This window comes from Pelobates fuscus, chromosome 3 (assembly GCF_036172605.1).
Source record: "Pelobates fuscus isolate aPelFus1 chromosome 3, aPelFus1.pri, whole genome shotgun sequence".
NCBI classification, from domain to species: Eukaryota; Metazoa; Chordata; class Amphibia; order Anura; family Pelobatidae; genus Pelobates; species Pelobates fuscus.
Window position 1 is genome coordinate 55,054,617 of NC_086319.1, and position 21,601 is coordinate 55,076,217.

Below are 21,601 nucleotides of genomic sequence, written 5' to 3' on the forward strand. Positions count from 1 at the left end.
TATAAAACTGTGCAGACTATCTATTTGCCATGTTTGACAAAGTAAGACTCTATTAAGCCTGTGACTGCTGTTGTGGCAACACGGGCTTGTTTGATATCACTTGCACAATAAAAATAAATAAAAAATTAAAAAATTAAAAAAAGGATTCTACTGCAGGGTTCGGGACTGCAGACACAAGTTTACACAGATCAAGTTCTTTGAACCCACGTTAATTTCACAGACATGCGATCATCTACTACACACACACACACACACACACACACACACACAGACACCAGCAGCAATACTAATCATTTGGTTGAAAAGCTTTTTCAAGAGCCTGTATGAAAGTTTGCTTCATTCGGATTTTAAATTGCCGGTACCATTCCAGGAGCCTTTTTCTCCGCTGAACCTTCTCTTGTAAACTCAGGTTTTTTTCTTTTTGTAATATATCAGGAAGTTCTTTCCAGGACTTAATGAAGATAAATGGAGCTCCCGTGGATTTGAGTAACTGCATTGGAGCATTGCTGTACAAAGTACAGTTCCCGCAATTCCCCGGGGTCATGACATCTTCTACAACAGGAACAGAGCCATACGCGCAGGCTTCATAAATCCGATAACACTCCGTGTTTATACCAACAGGGCTTAGCGTGAGGTCACTCTGTAGAAGTGCATCATGGTAGCTTTTATAACTTTCATTGGTCTCTTGGGGCTGCCACCTATTAGAAAGAACACACATAGAAATAAATGTAAGACAATAAAATGCCTGTAAGTTTTTTTTCCACCAAGATAAAAAAAAAATAAAAAGATTGAATTTTATAACAAGACAGGAGGCTCGTATTATGCATTAACTTTCTTTACTTAACTCCAGCAGCAAAGACTTTTTTTAATAAAGTTTAGTGAATAAAAAAAAGGTAAAACAACAGAGTAACTGAAATGGAACGTTGGTAGCCAATCAGCATCCAGCATAGTCCATATAGTGAATGATCCCCCCATATTCTCCCTCTTTCTTTGCTGCTCCAGTAGAGATAAGTATCATATATATTCACTTATACTATTGTTTTCTAAACATACCTTCTAGTTTGATTAAATGTTTGACATATGTATTTATTCATTTGGAATATATGTTTTTCTGAAGTAATACTATGGTTTTTTTTTTATTGTTTTTTTTTTTTTTTTAAACATATATATTTCTATTTGGTACACTGTCTTTCATATTCTGTCTGGTAATAAATCGTGGTTCGTCCGCGTTCGGTAGTTTCTTGTCTTTAAACTGTTAGGTCAGTATTTTCTATGAAGCGCGTTCGTTAGTTTTCACACGAATTACATCCATTTACTTTCGTATGTACTTTATTCTCGCGTTCGCTTTTTTTTGTATGCGAACGGTCAATTCACTGTTCAGTCATTTCGGCAGTTTCTACACGAACGTTTTTGTTTTTTTCTGTCAGTTAGTCCCTTATACATTGATGATGTTTTATGGGCGGGAATACCAGTTAGTTGGTCATCAGCTAACTTTCCCGCCCACTTTACCTCAGGACAGCGCTTTCCTCACAACTTGTTACTCTCTAATGGTAATTATTATTATAATTTGAACTATTTGAATTCCTGTCAGTATTTCCCCTCATAATTGGCAACATTTATTTATTATTTAACTATTCTATGTATAGTAGATACAATTACTATTTGTTGCAATTTTGAAATTATGAACTCTAAGGAGATCAGACAGATTGAATCACCAAAACATGGTGTTTCTCATGACTGTGAAATCCTCACTGAGGATTCTTTACATAATATTGTGGATTTATCCGTTCAAAAGTCAGTTTCCTCTGCTATTTATACTGCAATGTCCTCTATGCAAGAGGCAATTGCAAAGTCTGTGGCTCAAGCCATTAATAACTCAAAACCCAGTGAGAAGACTAATTTAATTAATACTCCTTCAGACCAATTCTGGTCATCTGTGGAGTCTGAACGAAACCTAGCTCAAGGTTTTAGGAGGTCTGGGAAGGCCACCCAGAAACGCAAACATTGCTTTGACGATCCTGCAGAATCCCCTAATGGCTCAAAGCAAATTAAGAGAGGGAAGGATCAAGACAAAAATACAATGCATGCTTCACGCAAAACTGAACAGTGTAATCAATCACTCAAAAGACCCTCTGCTCGTGAGGAAGTTAAACGGGCTCGGAAGGCCATTCACAGGAACAAACCTGATTCCTATAAAACCTCCTCAGATAGTGAATCATCTTCAATCTCAGAGCATGAAAAATCTGATTCTGCCTCAATTTGTTCATATATCTCAGAGACACCTGAGCTTATTTCTAAATCTGACGATGAAAACATTATTTTGGATTTTAATGTTAAACCATTATTTGACCCAGACCATATTAAACACCCCAGGTCAGCCGAATGTGTCCCTATGGCTCATGTAGCCAAATATCTTGAACACTGGTTAAGGAACCCCTTGACCAAGTGACTAGAAATAAACTAAGGGCTGAATGCCCTAGACCGACCTTATCAAAGAAAGTCGCACAGACCCCTGATCTAGATCCTACTATTGTACAATTTTTATCAAAATCAGGGAAGAACCCAAATAAAGGCCTTGACAGGTCACTGAAATCTTGTCAAGATAAATTAATGGACATTTCTGGTCCTGTGACTAAAATATTTGAAACTTTGGAATATGCGGCAGCTTCTGGGAATCCTCCCAGCATTGATACTTTGAGAGGCTGGACCCAATGCATTATATGTCTTTTGGGGAATGCTAATGCAGCGCTGACCAGCGAACGCCGCAGGTCTATTTTAATGAAAATTGACCCTCAACTGTCAAATCTAGCTACTTCCGAACCTGGTCCAGCTGTGGAAGGTCTCCTATTCGGAGAATCCTTTATTAAAGACATTAATAAATATGTCAATCTATTTAGTTCCCTTGATAAAAAGCTCAGTCATCCCTGAAGAAAGCTTTTAACCCCAAGGTTTTCGGAAGGGCTGGAAGAGGAAGGAACCGTTCTTCCAGCCGTTCCTTTAAGCATAGACAGGTTCCAAGGAACACTTTTCAACCCTCCAGATCCTCATATGACACCCAACAATCAACTCCTTTCTTTCTACTACGTGGCAGACCTTGGAGATCAAGAGGCCATCGAGGAATGTCTTGCTTCAGATCTTCATCCGGTGAGTATGACAACTCCCCGTTCTTTCCCAGTAAGGTTAGGGGGCAGACTCACTCGTTTTTAACCATTTCTGGAGTCAGGTTACAAACAACTCTTGGATACTAGACACGGTTCTAGGTTACAAAATAGATTTTATATCATTCCCCGTCCAAAGAAACATGCCTTTCCCGATAAAATTTTCGGCCCAGGACCAGGTCCTGGTGCATCAAGAAATATTAAGTTTATGTTGAAAAAAATTCCATCATACAGGTACCCATGAACAGCCCAGGCTTCATAAGCAATTTATTCTTGGTGAAAAAGAAAGATTCTGGTCACAGACCAGTCATAAACTTGAAATACTTAAACAATTTTGTCAGATACCACCATTTCAAAATGGAGGGAATTTATTACCTCAAAGACCTGTTGATATTCAACGACTGGTTGATCAAAATAGATTTGAAGGATGCTTACCTTACGGTACCTATCCACCATTCATGTCAGAAATATTTACAATTCCTATGGCAAGGGAAGAAATGGCAATTCAAATCATTGCCATTTGGTTTATCCTCTGCACCTTGGTGTATCCCTACTTCGAAGCAGGGGAATAAGAATGATAATATATCTAGACACCATACTGATTATGTCACAGAGTGTGCAAACTCTTCAACTAAATTCTCAATGGACATTGAATCTGTTAACAAGCCTTGGCTTTGTAATAAATTACGGAAAATCGATTTTAACGCCCTCTCAGGAGATAGAATTTTTAGGATTTCTAGTAAACTCCAATTTAGCCACTTTCAGCCTTCCATCACGAAAGTTGAAAAAAATTCGAAAAGAGATCAGGTCAGTTCTAAAGAAGGAATTAATTTCCATCAGGTCGTTAGCAAGGATTGTAGGACTTTTATCAGCCTCGATCCAGGCTATCTTTCCAGCCCCCCTTCACTATCGGGCTCTTCAAAGATTGAAAAGAGAACATCTAAACCAGTGTTTCCCAACCCAGTCCTCAAGGCACACCTACCAGTCCAGGATTTAAGGATTACCCAGTTTTGTCTAAGGTGTTTTTAGAAAAAAAAGAAAAAACACCTTAGACAAAACTGGGTAATCCTTAAATCCTGGACTGGAAGTGTGCCTTGAGGACTGGGTTGGGAAAAACTGATCTAAACAATGGTCTCCTTTATTCAGACGAGATTTCTCTAACTTCAGAGACAAGAATAGAACTTTCCTGGTGGTTAGATCACGTTCAAATTTGAAACGGGAAAGTCATTTTCACGTCATTCCCAGACCTAACTATAGAATCCGACGCAAATCGTTTAGGCTGGGGAGCTCATTGTGGAGGCAATTCCACAGGAGGCAAATGGTCTCTAGAAGAGACGAATATGCATATAAACTGCCTGGAACTCATGACAGGGTTTTTCGCTCTACGCAGTTTTGCCAAACACAAATCCCATTGTTGTATCCTTCTCAAGATGGACAACATATCAGCAGTCCAATATATAAATCGCTTAGGAGGTACAAAATCCAAGCAACTGTCCGACATTGCCAAAGAATTATGGCATTTTTGCCTCAATCGAAGGATGACGTTACGAGCAGAATACCTTCCCGGCCTTTCCAATACAGTAGCAGATTGGAATTCCCGCTTCCTAGTGGATTACAGCAACTGGATGTTGGATCCCAACATCTTCCAACGAATACTTGCTCTGTGGGGTCCATTTCAATACAACCAATTTGCATCACGGCTCAATCGCCACTTGTAAAAAAATTTCAGTTGGCGGAAGGATCCAGAAGCAGTAGATCAAGATGCTTTCCTCCAATGTTGGAAGGACGGAGTCAATTATGCTTTCCCCCCGTTTACGATGATATCGCGGGTACTTCTGAAAGCATGGTCCCAGAAATCGACCTTAGTGATTATAACCCCTCTCTGGCCATCACAACCATGGTTCCCTCAGCTTCTCAGCATGCTGATAGACTACCCTCGACTCATACAGATGCGTCGGGAATCGCTTCGCGACCCGGAGGGAAATTGTCATCCTCTAGTACTGTCGAGTCAACTACCCTTGATTGCATCCCTCATTTCGGGTCATTCGAATCTCAGTGAATTTTAAAACACTACTAGAAACATTCTCTCAGAAGCATGGGCACCGGGAACCCGTGCAAATTACAGATCAGCCTGGAAAATTTGGCTTAATTGGTGCATGGAACAGGCAGTGGATCCCATACATTCAGATTTAGCAAACATTCTAAATTTTTTGTCAGCCTCTTTTGACTCAGAGAAAGCTTATTGCACCATTAATGTCTATAGATCCGCTATCTCAGCGAATCACGACCCTATTGAATTTTTCCCTGTGGGTAAACATCCTCTAGTCTGCAGACTTATGAAGGGTATCAGATTTAAACCTCCTCAATGCCCTAAATATAATTCCACCTGGGATGTTACTCTGGTACTCCAGTTGATAGAATCATGGGGGACCAATGATTCATTATCCTTAAAATTGCTTTCGTTTAAACTTACCACTTTACTATGTCTCATCTCTTTCAAAAGAGTTTCTGACGTTAAGGCTTTAAACTTAAAAAATAGACAATATACTCCTGATAGTGTTACATTTTTTATTGTTAGACGTACCAAAACTAATCTCCGTTCTGTATTCTATCCTTCATTTTCTGACCATCCTCTTCTATGTGTTGTTAGTTGTCTTCAAACATATGAGTTTAAAACCTCTTTGATTCGAAATTCTAATTTCTCACAATTACTAATCTCCTTTCGTAAACCTTTTCTGCCTGTCTCCTCTACATCTTTAGCTAGATGGGTACGACAAACTATGTCTATGGCAGGTATTAATATTTCAATGTTTGGAGCTCACTCATCAAGAGGAGCTATGACTACTAAAGTGTTTCAAGCAGGAGGCTCTTTATCAGATCTATTAAAAACGGCAGATTGGTCTTCAGAATCTACATTTAAACAGTTTTATTTTAGACCTAGCCTGCATGTTTCAAAAATAATATTGTAACTTCTGATGTATGTTATATTATGACTACATAGCTTTGAACATGCATAATACAAGCCTCCTGTCTTATTATAAAATTCAAGATTTTCCTAGTCTTGACGTCAGAAAATATAGATTTTATTAAAGACAGGAGGCGAGTATTATCCCTCCCATTAACCCACCCTGTTATTTATATTTCAGCTTAATCCTGTTTGGAGTTTCATCATTCTATCCTTGGAGTTACTCTACTAGACACTTCTTCTACATTCGCAGCTTGAAAGAGGGAGAATATTGGGGGATCATTCACTATATGGACTATGCTGGATGCTGATTGGCTACCAACGTTCCATTTCAGTTACTCTGTTGTTTTACCTTTTTTTTTAATTCACTTAACTTTATTGAAAAAATGTCTTTGCTGCTGGACTTAAGTAAAGAAAGTTAATGCATAATACTCGCCTCCTGTCTTTAATAAAATCTATATTTTCTGACGTCAAGACTAGGAAAATCTGGAATTGTAACATTCTCAGCAGTTTGTTTTACAAATTATTCATATCCTTCTACATAAACATCTGTGAGCCGTTCTTGGGGTTTGGTAAAATGTTTTTATGCCCTCTTAATCTCGAAACTTTTTTTTTTTTTATCTTGCATAGACTAGGCAGCATCTCCATTCACACACTTTCTGACAACATACACTAAAAACACACACACACACACCTACCAGTCATACACATAACTAGCCAGTCACACTAACTAGCACCACACATACACACACACTTGTCATGCCAAAAGCATGAGTTGGTGTTTGATGTGTGTTGAGATATGTTAAGAGTTGTTTTTTGTAAACCTTGGGATGACATTTATTGTGGTCTTTGATCTTGCACCAGGCCTAGACCATAAAACATCTAGATAGCCATCACCAGAGCTGGACACAAGGAATTTCATAGAGTGGGCAATAGACTGCCAGACCAACTCCCTCTGATCCCCCCCCCCCCCCCCTCCCCCAGGGGTCTGCCCACTGAGAAACAACTAGTTTAGATATATAATGAGAGGCTGGAATATCCAGAGAGTTGAGTTATTCATTTTTCTTTTGTCAGTAACTTCTAGGAGACCTATACCATCTAAGACTCCCACAAGAATTCTATATGGGGTAAATATATGTAAGGAATTTCTTGTGTTTTCTCCTATTTTATGTACTGTTTTGCAATTTGTTATCTGTATGTCATTTATTTCTGTATTTTGTACTCAGCACTGTGAATCTTTTTTGTCAGATTAAATGTTTACTTAATCAGCTTGTGTCTCTGTTCTCTATGAGCTTCACTCTCCAGAGGAAAGCTCAGGTAAACACGTTACCAAAAAGGGTTAATTATATGTGTTTGATCAGTAAAAGTAGAACGGTGATTCTATAATTCTCCTGTGCGTGGGGTAACCTAAGACGCCCAGGTTTAAAGTCTTGGTGGTGGCAGTAAAGTGTGTACTAGGGGGTTAGTGTAGAAGGGATTGCAGGGGTTAATTGAGTGGTTGCTGGGACTAGCAACAGGTAACCAGGGGTCTGGTGTCATTAACCCTGTCACTTCCACACTCTCCCCACTGTCTCGGCTGGGCCTATAGCCCACGCTCGTGACAACACTCAAATATGCAAAGACGCACTCTAACACAAAATAAAGGCATATCGTTTTGCTGCTGCTCACCTCTCCAGAGAAGGGAAGGAGAGGGGGACCCAGAATCTCCTATCACAGTTCTAGTGGTGGTGAGCAAGAGAGCCGTTAGCTGCCAGGCACTTGCTATTAATATTGCTGGAAGGAACAATACGAGTGAAGGAGTCGGTGCTCCCTCCAGCTGATGCTTGTTACCCCACAGCAATATTAACAGGTTATAGCTGGGAAGAAAGAAGACACAGAGACAGACAGCTGTGGTGTCATTTTTTTCCCTTTCTTTGTCAGCTGCTTTTGGTGGCAAAATTCCAAACACACTGGCATCCATTGTGGGCCGGTCATGGTTGGCAACACAAAGAAAACATTGTCGGACACTACAGGCAACTGTCCTGTACATTCTTTCTAAAAAATGCCATGACAGCGAATGGCCATACTGCTTTAAAAAGGATCTTTGCCAACGGTCACAACAATGTGTTATATGTAAATAAACTTACTGTTCTCTGGCCGAAATCCAGCAAAGCTTATCTAGTCCTGCTTTACTTATGACATTCACAAGGGACTCTCGAGATGAATTGCTATATACAGTCCCTAAAAAATTGCATAAGTACGGTCGGGAATCTCGAACCATGGACCAGCTTGGCTCCACAACAGGAAAGTTTCTATACCTGGAAAATGAAATGTGAAACATCACAAACGTGAGTTACTTTACTGGAAAGATTAAAATTAATCTGAGAGTTCCATCGTTCATGTGGACATCTTGGAACTTCATCACAATGTTTCAAACTGGCAGCAAATATTAATGCAGGGGACCAATAAAAAAAAAAAAAAAAAAAAATCTAAATTTGTTTCAGCTTCCTATTGGTTGAGGAAGGTGTTTTGGTTGATTTAACTCCCTAATGGTGCTAAATACCAAGTTAATTAGAAACATCGGATTCTGATTCTATAGAAAATAAATAAAATGAGTGATCAGTTTTTCAAGTGTTAGATGCAAGCCTGATGAGAACGCCGCTTTAAGGCAGCATTAATATGATACTTACGTAGCGACACCCAGAGGCCACTGGAATACATCATCCTCATTAATCCAAGTGGAATCATAGACCACAAAGAGCAAATCTAAGAAGCCCCCGTGCTTCTTCAAGTAAGGACGGATCCAGTCATTATTGCACTGTTCATTTCCAAGCAGCACTGCGGCTACATGTTGCAGTTTATGGTTTTCTACCAAGGTCCGAGTGTAATGCAACCACTGAGCTGCAAAGGAGATCTTAGCGTCTTCCCGTCCATTAAGAACTAGCACCACGTTCTCTGCTTCAACTGAAAAGTAGCCTGGAACTACTGCAGGGCCAGTTATAAAACTAGAAATCAAAATAAACCACAGAAAATTACAGTGAAAGCACAAACATCAAACAAATTACTCAACTAAACATTATTGTATTTTGCATTAACCCCTTAAGGACGCAGCCAAAACTAAACGTAAAACAACCTGGCATTTGCGCTATATGTCTGTCCAACCGTAATTCACCTCTTTCATATTAAATGCACCCACACTTATTATATATCATTTTATTCAGGAGAAACATGGCTTTCATTTCACATCAAATATTTATATATGACACAATTTAATACGAATAAAATCTAAACAAGTATGAGAAATTAAGAAATTGTTATTTTTCAAGTTCTGCATGGCATTTTAACTGTGAATGTCATAACACTGTTAGATTTTACAGAAATAAAATAAACATATCTGTATTCAGAAATGTCTCAGTACAACAGTGCCCCCAATGTACAGGTTTCATGGATTTTTGGAAACTTACAGGGGTCAAATTAACGGCTCTCTCCTTTTCCATGTTTGCACATTGAAATTTGCCAGATTGGTTTGCTGGGCCTATGGTGCCTTTAAGACCGAATGACAGCCCAGGAATGAAAATTAACCCCATCATGGCATACCGTTTGTAAAAGTAGACAACCCAGGGTATTCAAAATGGGGTATGTCCAGTCTTTTGTAGTAGCCACTTAGTCACAAACATTTGCCAAAGTTAGCGTTCATATTTGTTTATTGCATTTAAATTTTTTTTAAAAATAAATAAATACACTTTTACTAGTGATATGATCATCGTGATAAGTTTTACTGTTTTGAAAAACTCATATTTGTGTTTAGCGAAGTCTCCCCCATGTAAGGATTTTACTGGGTTAAATATAGAGCTTGCCAATTAAATTCTCTGGGTTGTCAGGCCGGTCCCTCAAATTATAATAAATAAAATAATTATGTAAAATAATAGAATATATATATATATATATATATATATATATATATATATATACACACACACACACACACATATACATACATACATACATACATACATACATACATACATACATACATACATACATACATACATACATATATATATGGAACATGGGGGGGTGGTTGCACTCACCTGAACATGCTTAAATGGGGTGCTGCTGGGGGCCATATTATACAATAAACAATACACAAGATCCAGCGCACTCTCCTATCTACTAAACAGCAACTTCAATGTTGACAGATTTTTCGTTTTTAAAAAGGTTTTATTTAAAAACACCTTATCTAGGCAAAAAATAATGGGGATTAGCAGCACCCCATTTAAGCATGTTCAGGTGAGTGCAACCACCCCCCCCATGTTCCATATATATATATATTTGGGAGTCTAGCCAACTCCTTGGTTCTGCACCCCTCCCTGTCACAGGTGCCTCATCTCAGGTCCCTATTTAGCCTTGTACTGCAGAGAGCCTCAGATGGAATTTTTTTCCCCAAGTAAGTGGGTTAATCTCATAAGAGCAGACATTAGACTGTGAGAGTAGGACCTGCCAAAGATGGGGTACATTGACGTTGTGGCAGGCTTATGCAATGTATGATCATATAATGTAACTAAATCCCCATTATTTTTTGCCTAGATAAGGTGTTTTTAAATAAAACCTTTTTAAAAACGAAAAATCTGTCAACATTGAAGTTGCTGTTTAGTAGATAGGAGAGTGCGCTGGATCTTGTGTATTGTTTATTGTATATATATATATATATATACACACACACACACAAAATATGTGTGTGTGTGTGATAGAGATAGAGATATATATCCAAAGCAAAGTCAGCACTCGAGGACTTAAAAAACGGTAAGGTTTAATCAAAAGATAAACTCAGCTCACAATCCAAAAGGACCTTTTGATTGTGAGCTGAGTTTCCCTTTGGATTAAACCTTACCGTTTTTTTAAGTCCTCGAGTGCTGACTTTGCTTTGGATTTTTAAGTTGTGGAGCCGAGCACCGGGCAGTCAATACAGGGAAACAGGAGGGCAAGACCTATGATAGATATAGATATGTATACATACATACATACACACACACACACACACACACACACACACACTTTTATTTCCTATACATGTATAATATATTATAAAATAAAGCATTTTATAATATATTAAACTTATAGAATGCATCTATGTTTGCATTATAAGTGTATTTTGAGATATGTATACATCTCAAAATACACGTATAACGCCAAGAATATATATGCATATTATAAAATGCTTTAAATTTTTTATAATAGAATATATTTATTTGTATATATATATATATATATATATATATATATATATATATATATATATTTATTTATTTTTAAATGTAGGAGTCTGGGTACTGCCTGACGGCTTAGACAGTCCCCCTGCAGCAATGAGACTGCAGGGGCATGAACTATACATTAAACTTGTTAAAGTTGTTTGGGTGACTATTGTATCCCTTTAAGCTAAAGTTGACTTGGTACTTAGAGTCCCTTAAAATTAGAAACATTTACTTTGACCTTCCAAGAATAAAAAAAAAAAAAAAAAAAAGGGGGGACCATGGGGACTAACTGGTTTCCATCATGGCTCTTCTCACTGCCATTGGGGAATGCGTAAAGTGGAAAGAGTGAGCAATTAAGAATATGCAACTATTACAAACATATAGAAGTAAATAAATACAAAATGCACTGATCCCCATAGTAATGTTCACTTCCATCATAGTAGGGGGTGTCACAAATATCACAAATGTGTGATGGTGAAGGGGGTATGTTGTGAAGCATTCTATCCCTTTCTCAAAGAAGTAAGAGGGTTAGTTAATAACACAGAGTTAGTTCTATGGTCCGTATATACATTCTAACTTGGACATACATTCTGTTAGAATTATTGAATGTTACAGTATTTCATATACAGTGTGTTTTTAGCCTGTGGCAACATATTTTCCACACAAAATGAGAGAGAACAAAATGATCTATTCAAAACATTACACAAGGGGGGGGGGGGGGGGGGGGGGAATTCCAGACTAGTCTATATTTTATCAGACATAAAACAATAAGTCTTTATCTACCTCAAATCAGTTTTTCCAGTTCTGAGCTTTCCTTCTCTCCACTGAGCTTTTGCATCGATGGGTTCAAGTGATCCTCCCAAAATATGTTCCCAAAGATAATGCCCTGGGAAAGAACAAATACGTGTTTGTTTGCTTAATTCTCCAAAACCAAAGAAAAATAGGAACACTGACATCCAACTCTAAAAGACAAAGCAGAGTGTGTTTTGTATAAAATACGTCTGATTACTTTTATCATCCTGGTGATGATGTTGGCACGGTGTTGTGTTACGTGCTCTGCTCGGATAATCTACATTAAAGCGCTGAGATTTGTCTTAGATGGCCTAAATAAAATAAAAGTGTGACGAGGTGGTGGTGTCCCTGCAATGTGGAGATTTCACTACATCCAATCTGACTTACAACATTTTTTTTACAACATCCCCCCAAAAGGTATATAATGTTTATTTCCCTAAAGAATTCCTAATCTGGCCAGCAGATATGAACAGAGTGGTGTGCGTTCTTTTAGCATTTCTTTTCCAGGACCCAAACTATGTACATGGCAGTAGCTTGTCAATCCTTAAGGAACTTCCTTATCTCAATGCAATGTGTCTCAATATTTACCTTCTGTGCTCAGTACGGTGTCCGAACAGAAAAAAGGCAGACATGCACCCCTGGGAGCATCTTAAACCGCTCTAGAATGGTTTCACATGTAAGATGCTCCCAGGAACGCCCGTCTTATAGTGATTTTGGAAAGTTGCAAAAAAAATAACTTACCTGAAAATCGCTCCCATATACAATGAATACATAATTTATCACAAAGATACATGGTGCATTCAATGTAAAATATAAAGCTTTATTCACCTTTCCTCAGCTCTAGCGCCACTTTGTGGATGTTACTCTTTGTGTAACACCCACCTCTTCCATCTGCACTCCTCCCGAAGTCTTCTTTGATTTGCCCTCGAGATACATCCCCAAGCAGAGAGAATCTCATCATTGATCATTGCCAGCATGCGGCATCGAAACGGAGTGACGTCACTCTATTACTATACTCCCTAGCCAGTGCTAGAAGCATGGAAAGCAGAGGGACCTGCAGTTGGAGGTCTTTTCTGCTCTGCCTTTTCAGTCAATACCTTGGCACCCAGAGGCATTGACTGATAGCTGGGAGAAAAACCTATATTTAAATGCATTTTTCTCCTAATCTATATATTTGCTACCAAAACTGCCAGCACAATGTATAGATAGAATTGTGTGCTCAATCTAATGAGCAAGTTGTTTGGGGCAGAACAGGTGCCCTTAATGGTAAGGCTTTGCACAGGGCTGTAACCCTTAAAAACAACTTCATTGAGATAAGGTTGCTTTGAGGGGAGAAAGTTCATTTAATTATACTTAAATGGACCTTCTGGGCACCAATGCGATTTTAATGTATTTCATAGGCGTTGGCCTTAATGATATATTATTTTTTGCATACTCAAATATTTATAGTTTTTGCACAAAAAAACAAAACACACAAAATGTTTTGCAGAAGGCTGCACAATAAACCTGCCCCTTAGCCTCGCCACTCATGCCAGAAAAGTTTCCTTATCAAATGTAATAAACACGATTCTTTAGAGAAGCCTATTCGTTTTCCCCTTAAAGTGAACCTATAGTCCCAAAAATAGTTATTTAGTTTTTTTGGGACTATAGGTTCCCTTCTATCACTTACAGTTGCAAGAAAAAATATGTGAACCCTTTGGAATGATATGGATTTCTGCACAAATTGGTCATAAAATGTGATCTGATCATCATCTAAGTCACAACAATAAACAATCACAGTTTGCTTAAACTAATAACACACAAAGAATGAAATGTTGCCATGTTTTTATTGAACACACCATGTAAACATTCACAGTGCAGGTGGAAAAAGTATGTGAACCCCTAGACTAATGACATCTCCAAGAGATAATTGGAGTGAGATGTCAGCCAACTGGAGTCCAATCAATGAGATGAGATTGGAGGTGTTGGTTACAGCTGCCCTGCCCTATAAAAAAACACACACCAGTTCTGGGTTTGCTTTTCACAAGAAGCATTGCCTGATGTGAATGATGCCTCGCACAAAAGAGCTCTCAGAAGACCTACGATTAAGAATTGTTGACTTGCATAAAGCTGGAAAGGGTTATAAAAGTATCTCCAAAAGCCTTGCTGTTCATCAGTGCACGGTAAGACAAATTGTCTATAAATGGAGAAAGTTCAGCATTGCTGCTACTCTCCCTAGGAGTGGCCGTCCTGTAAAGATGACTGCAAGAGCACAGCACAGACTGCTCAATGAGGTGAAGAAGAATCCTAGAGTGTCAGCTAAAGACTTACAAAAGTCACTGGCAAATTCTAACATCCCTGTTAGCGAATCTACAATACCTAAAACACTAAACAAGAATGGATTTCATGGGAGGATACCACAGAGGAAGCCACTGCTGTCCAAACAAAACATGGCTGCACGTTTACAGTTTGCACAAGAGCACCTGGATGTTCCACAGCAGTACTGGCAAAATATTCTCTGGACAGATGAAACCAAAGTTGAGTTGTTTGGAAGAAACACACAACACTATGTGTGGCGAAAAAGAGGCACAGCACACCGACATCAAAACCTCATCCCAACTGTGAAGTATGGTAGTGGGGGCATCATGGTTTGGAGCTGCTTTGCTGCATCAGGGCCTGGACGGATTGCTATCATCGAAGGAAAAATGAATTCCCAAGTTTATCAAGACATTTTGCAGGAGAACTGAAGGCCATCTGTCTACCAGCTGAAGCTCAACAGAAGATGGGTGTTGCAACAGGACAATGACCCAAAGCATAGGAGTAAATCAACAACAGAATGGCTTAAACAGAAGAAAATACACCGTCTGAAGTGGCCCAGTCAGAGTCCTAACCTCAACCCGATTGAGATGCTGTGGTGATTCACAAAAGTGATTCACACCAGACATCCCAAGAATATTGCTGAACTGAAACAGTACTGTAAAGAGGAATGGTCAAGAATTACTCCTGACCGTTGTGCACGTCTGATCTGCAACTACAGGAAACGTTTGGTTGACGTTATTGCTGCCAAAGGAGGTTCAACCAGTTATTAAATCCAAGGGTTCACATACTTTTTCCCCCTGCACTGTGAATGTTTACATGGTGTGTTCAATAAAAACATGGCAACATTTCATTCTTTGTGTGTTATTAGTTTAAGCAGACTGTGATTGTCTATTGTTGTGACTTAGATGATGATCAGATCACATTTTATGACCAATTTGTGCAGAAATCCATATCATTCCAAAGGGTTCACATACTTTTGCAACTGTAAGCGTCCCCCTTTGCTGATAAAAATTAGTTCAATAAATAAATATTACTCACCTCGCTTCCAGTGCCAACACACTTACACTACACCTTTCCTTAATAAAAAATATACACAGGGAAAAAATGCTGCTAATAGCATCCTTTAATTACAGGAGCATGGCATTTGGCTGCACATGCGTATCTCATCCAGCAATGCTTCTCTATGAGAAACATTGGATTGGATGAGTTCGCTGAAGATGTCAGTATGCAGAATAAATTTCCCCAATGTATAATTTTTATTAAAGAGTATGAGCAGAATTTGATTGCTAGACAGAGTTTGACTCTGTTCTGGATGTAGAAACGCCTCTAGTGGCGGTCAAGAAGATGATATGCTTAATATACGTCTCCCTAAAAGGTCCTCTCCTTCTAATGGAGTTTGCATTGAAGTTTTGATCACGGAAAATTGCTGTCAAAATTGTGTTTCTGGAGTTAAAACCGTGGTTAAGGAGACAGGCTTATTGTGCAGCATTGTGCAAAACATTTACGTTTATCATTTTGAACAAGAACTATAAAAATTTGAGCATGCAGAACAATACAACATATTAAGGAGGCCCAGAGTATTACTTTCATATAAGAGGTGTTCCTGATCTTTTGTGATATATGTGATCATGTGGTATAGATGTGAAATGTCTATTAGTGCTTACCAATAGCAGCCTTGCCCCATATCTGCACACTTAGTTCTGCCGGCTGACGCTGGGATTCCTGAAATAACAGGTTTTTTAGATTCTTTTTGCGTTTCTTCAATAGCAAGTCTTTTTCACTCTTTCCCTCTTCCTCCCAAGGATTCCATTCATCATTGCCTGGATAAAGTGTCCCTGATGAAAAGAAAATAATAATAATAATAAATTTTATTACCAGACTCGGAGCAGTATTCTTTTACAACAATTTCATTTACAACACAAGTCTGTTTGACTAAAATTGAATATACATTTTTTTTTATACTGTCACACATAATATGTATTATAAGTATGTGCGTTGGTTAACCCCCTGATTTTCTGCTCCAGCAATCATATGTGGTCCTTGGACCAAAATAATTATAATACCGTAATACAATGTGTAGGAACGTTTAAAGTAATCCTCTAAGCATCAAAACCTGCATCAGTAGTTATGGTGCCCAGGCTCCATCCCAAGATGAGTAATTAAACCTTTTTGAAATATCTGACACTTATCTGGATCCCTCAGACACTAAATATCCTTCCGCTGAATCTGTATCAATTTTCAGCAACATTTCATTCAATAGCTTAGAGCAGGGGTGCCCAAAAGGTAGAACCCCAGATGTTGTAGAACTACAACTCCAATGATGCTTTGCATGCCTCTAGAATGACAAAGCATCATGGAAGTTGTAGTTTCAAAACATCTGGGGATCAACCTTTTGGGTTAGCTGACCATGTGCTGCTGTGGCATTAGAAATGGATAGTTAGAACTTTGTCACAGTGAATTTGCAATGGCAATTACTTGCTAAAAGCTCGGTTATATTCTTCCTTGTATCGAGTCTCAATACTTGGACATCTCTATTTTATTCTCCTCCTTCCATAATGACTGCAGTTTGTCCTTCTTTTTGGCAAGGGGCGTAGCAAGGTGATAAGGTGCCAAGCGGGTGCAAGCCTTTTATTTATGCCCTCCATCAATATTTTAGGTTTTCAAGCTCTTCAAAGCCCACCCACCAGTTTCGGATCCATACACTCACTGACAGACTGGACCTGGAAGGGAGACACACACTGACACACAAACATTAACATATACACACACATTCACTGACACACACACTATATATATGCAATTCTAATCCATGTAGGGTGAGGAGAGAGCAAATAGAGTGCTGCTGGTGAGTAAGAGCCTCTCTCTCACTTACCATCACTGGGAGGAGGAGAAAGAGATGGTTTGCTCATCACTCCTCCATAGTTCGAATGGCTGGGTGACGCAAAGGATGACAGACAGGTGGGGTGTAAATGAGAAATAGGTTGCGGCCTCAGTTTTTCCCTGAATGTATATTATGTCCTGCATTGCCAAGAACCGCGAGGGAGCATTATAAGAGAAATACTCTGCAACGTTCCCTGATAATTCTATTGCTATGCACATATGCCACCATATGCCTCAGTACTCCCAGCTCAAGCTGCCCCCCATTTGCTATGCCTCTGTCTGTGGTAATATTTTGACTGATGAATTGTGTGTAAATTAGTTTAGCAACTTATATAGAACTTTTTCTTATGCTGCACCCATTGCATTTTTTTTTTACCAGAGATGACGTAAGAAAAAGCAGTCCTTATTTTATCTTTTGTAATGCTAGAAATTTAAAATGAATGAAAATATAAAAAAATAAAATAAAAAACCACCACAAGCAGAAAGAGGAAGACAAAAAAAACCTGCAACTTGACAGATATTCTGTTAGTATACCCGATAGTACTCAGAAATAAGAAATATGTATATGCATATTTATATTGCCACCTAGATCCACTCTGACATGTAAAACTCACCAATGCCTTTGCATAATAACTACACTATAATAAAATAAACATTTACAGTATTAACTCTACAGAATGCAAGGCAATCATCCAGAATTCACACTGCAAGCACTAGACTGCAATTCCCATGATGCTTAACCAGGTTCCAGTTTCCAAGTCTAGGCTGGCTGCGAGTAATGGGAGTGCCCAGCAGGTTGTGTGCCAGTACTGCACCCAGGTAATTACTAGACAGGTAACCTACCTCTGCTGCCCCCCTCCTTCTTGGTGACCACCCTGTGCACCCGGTAGAGCTGGGAGGGTTTAAAGAACACACTATAAGCCGCATAGAACGAGAAGAGACAGTAGAGGAAGCCTAGGAAGGAGCAGAACCTCTTGCGGGTGAATCTCATACTGTGCAGCTTCTACCCCATGTCCCGCAAGCTGGAGATGGGCGGAGATAGAATGTTGCAGTTACAGTGTAGGCTCCAGCAACATTCTATATCCGCTAACCTCCAGCAACACAGAGCCAATACAAGGAGCGTCCTGATTGGCTGCCAGCCGGAGATCCCTATAGGCTACCAGAGAGAGACTAAAATACTTCTTCCATGTGACCGATGTGCAGTGCAGGCTGTCAACACTAGGGGGAGGTAAGATACCAAGTTTCTCAATAATGGAATTAATTATGCATATGTGCTAGATTGCTAGAACGTTGTAAATCTGTCTGTGTTCCAAATTAATAACCATTATTAAACAAAATGTCATGTGCGCAGGCTGGATATGCTTAGCATGTTAATGCATTATTATTATTTGTGCAAAGGTCAGCATGCTCTGTAGCATTATATAAGGCATGGACAGGACAAAGTAAACTCAACAAGACGAATTTAATTTGCATAAAAATATATGCAAAAAAAAATACATTTAATAAAATAAAAGAAGTGCTGCAGTTTCTGCACTTGTACAGACAAGCTGCTGCAGGAGACAGCCTTTCTAACACAATACATTCTGTGACTAAAGGAAACCGTACCAACGTGCACAAACTTCTGGACATGGGTATAAGGGACACTATAGGCACCCAGACCACTTCAGCTCATTGAAGTGGTCTGGGTGCAGTGTCCCTGTCCCACTTAGTCAAGCAGTGTAAGCCATTGTGGCTTTAGAGAAACTGCAAAGAAATATAATTTTACCACATGACAGGAGGCTTCATATTTTGCATTAACTCTCTTTACTAACTCACATAGCAGTAAAGAAAAAAAGGTGAAAACATTAACCAATCAAAAGAAAGTAGGAGGTATAGTATTCACAGTAATGAGGCTCCTCCCCCTCTTTCTTTACTGCTCCATCAGCAGACAGGTCAGAGTTTTTGGCTCTTCCCTTTTCACTATTGTATATGTAATTTTTTATATAATACTGTATTTTAACTTATATATGTAGTTTTATATTTGCTCTATTGTTGTTTTCTACCTTTATTTCATCTGCCCCCTTGGGGTTTCGCTCTTGGGGGAGTCTTTTCCCCCCTCCCTGTTTTCTTCACAGGGTCTCTCTCATTTTCTTCACCTCTCGGTCCGCCGGCTTCTCCGCCGTCGGACCGACTGTCTCACACTTCCCTGAGGGTAACGCTCACCCTCCACCCCCCTTTTTTCCTCCACACGGCTTCACAGCCGCTTTCACTGTAGCCGCACGGCGGGAAACCGTTTTTTCCCGCTCCTCCGGCGGCCATCTTGGATCTCGCGTCTCGCGAGATCCACGGCCGCCATCTTGGGAGCATTGCGGTCTCCTCATTCCGGCGCCCGTACACACAGTAACCGGACACAACCAGGCAGGGGTCCCCAGGTCAGTCAAAATTATTTACCTGTGCTTGGGGTGTGGCCCCATAATCAAATACTATTTTACTGCCTACTGGTGCTTTTGCACACTTACAGGGTGAAGCCCTATATTTAATACCGCTGCTATCAGGTGGATTTCGTGCCACCTATATATATTTGAGCATTTATACCTGGGTGTGGGCAGGTCTTACCGATCCCTCAACGTCGTGCGCTCCGCGATCTCAGCGGCTCACGTTCCGGTCCTGGGTACACCCGTCGGGAAACACCCTCTGGTATGCCGCCTCCTCAGGGGCATCAGACTTCAAAGGCCCCCCAGACCCAAGTACACTCGGTTATGGGACGTGGAAGTCGTCCTACAGTTTCTGCGAGACTGGCCAGATAACGACAGACTCTCACTTCGACAACTGTCGGCCAAACTAACACTCCTACTTTGTCTGGTATCGTTCCGCAGAGTTTCGGATGTGCGGGCTTTCGACATCGACGCCTTCTCGGTCTCCCCCGAGGGAGTTACCTTCCAAGTTTCTCGTCGTACGAAATCGGATTCATCGTCGGTCTTCTACCCCTTTTTTCCTACGGAACCGCTGCTTTGCGTGGTCTCTGCTCTGCGTCGTTATGTTCAGGTCACTTCCCTCCTTCGGGTTTCATCTTCGGGACAACTATTGGTGTCTTATGTTAGACCTCACGTTCCCGTCTCTACTACCACCCTTGCCAGATGGGTTCGCTGGATCCTGTCTCTAGCAGGTGTGGAAGACACCTTCGGTGCCCACTCCGTTCGCGGAGCGGCGGCCTCGTCGGCTTTCTCCGCGGGAGCATCACTGGCAGACATCCTACGAGCCGCGGATTGGTCACGCGAAGCGACCTTTCGGACCTTCTATTTCCGCCCAAACTCGGGGGCAGCCACGTCTCTCCTTCATCAGCGTTAAAAATGCAAAATATGAAGCCTCCTGTCATGTGGTAAAATTGAAGATTATGCTAGCGTTAGTGTACTTATAATCTTAATTTTAGTAATGACAGGAGGCGAGTATTTTCCCACCCTCGAGGGATGAAATCTCATGTAAGTATACCTATACTCTATATATTCCTTCATATTTCTACCTGGTATATATCAGACGTGTACTTTATTTAACTACAGCTTCGTTACTGTTATTTGTCATACTTAGACTAGGTACATTTCGTTAGAGTTTGTGCTGGGTTTATTACATTACTGCAAACAGTTGCCAGACCGGTTCCTAACCTTTTCCACACTCTCTTTCAGCATAACTTCAAGACATTACAGCTTACACTCAGGATGGACATGTTTGGACCTTCCTTCAGAAACCAGGACTTCGCAATTGGAAAACTCATCTGTTGGTGCATGTTTGGATCACCCTAGGACTTCGTATTTGAAAAGTCACCCGTTGGTGCATGTTGCAAGACTTTATCCGTTCTTTTAAATTTTTTTATTGTATTTGATGTCGCTCTCGAAAGAGGGGGAGGAGCCTCATTACTGTGAATACTATACCTCCTACTTTCTTTTGATTGGTTAATGTTTTCACCTTTTTTCTTTACTGCTATGTGAGTTAGTAAAGAGAGTTAATGCAAAATACTCGAGTCCTGTCATTACTAAAATTAAGATTATAAGTACACTAACGCTAGCATAATCTTCAATTATATTGCAGGATTAAGACTGCCTCTAGTGGTTTTCAATCAGATTTACTGCTTGCTAGGCAATTTTTGGTCGCCTAACTGACACTGGAGACCCGAGACGAAGCAGATCTCATGGAAGCGCCAATCTCGGAAGAGGTACTGAAGGCTGCGATTAAGACGGCAAAGACGGGCAGGGCGCTGGAACCAGACGGGTTCTCTCTGGACTACTACAAGAGATTTGGAGACA

The 21,601-nt window shown here is 39.9% G+C and overlaps 1 protein-coding gene across 1 annotated transcript; it reads right to left on the bottom strand.

The window, feature by feature from the left end:
- Positions 1-269: 269 nt before the first annotated feature.
- Positions 270-18,438, bottom strand: RXYLT1 (ribitol xylosyltransferase 1). The gene is made up of 6 exons (XM_063447085.1): positions 18,168-18,438; positions 16,109-16,279; positions 12,138-12,240; positions 8,793-9,107; positions 8,250-8,420; positions 270-698 (listed from the first exon to the last, which is right to left on the bottom strand). The coding sequence occupies exons 1-6, from the start codon at positions 18,313-18,315 to the stop codon at positions 287-289; spliced, it is 1,320 nt and encodes a 439-aa protein (XP_063303155.1). The 5' UTR covers positions 18,316-18,438; the 3' UTR covers positions 270-286.
- Positions 18,439-21,601: the final 3,163 nt, after the last annotated feature.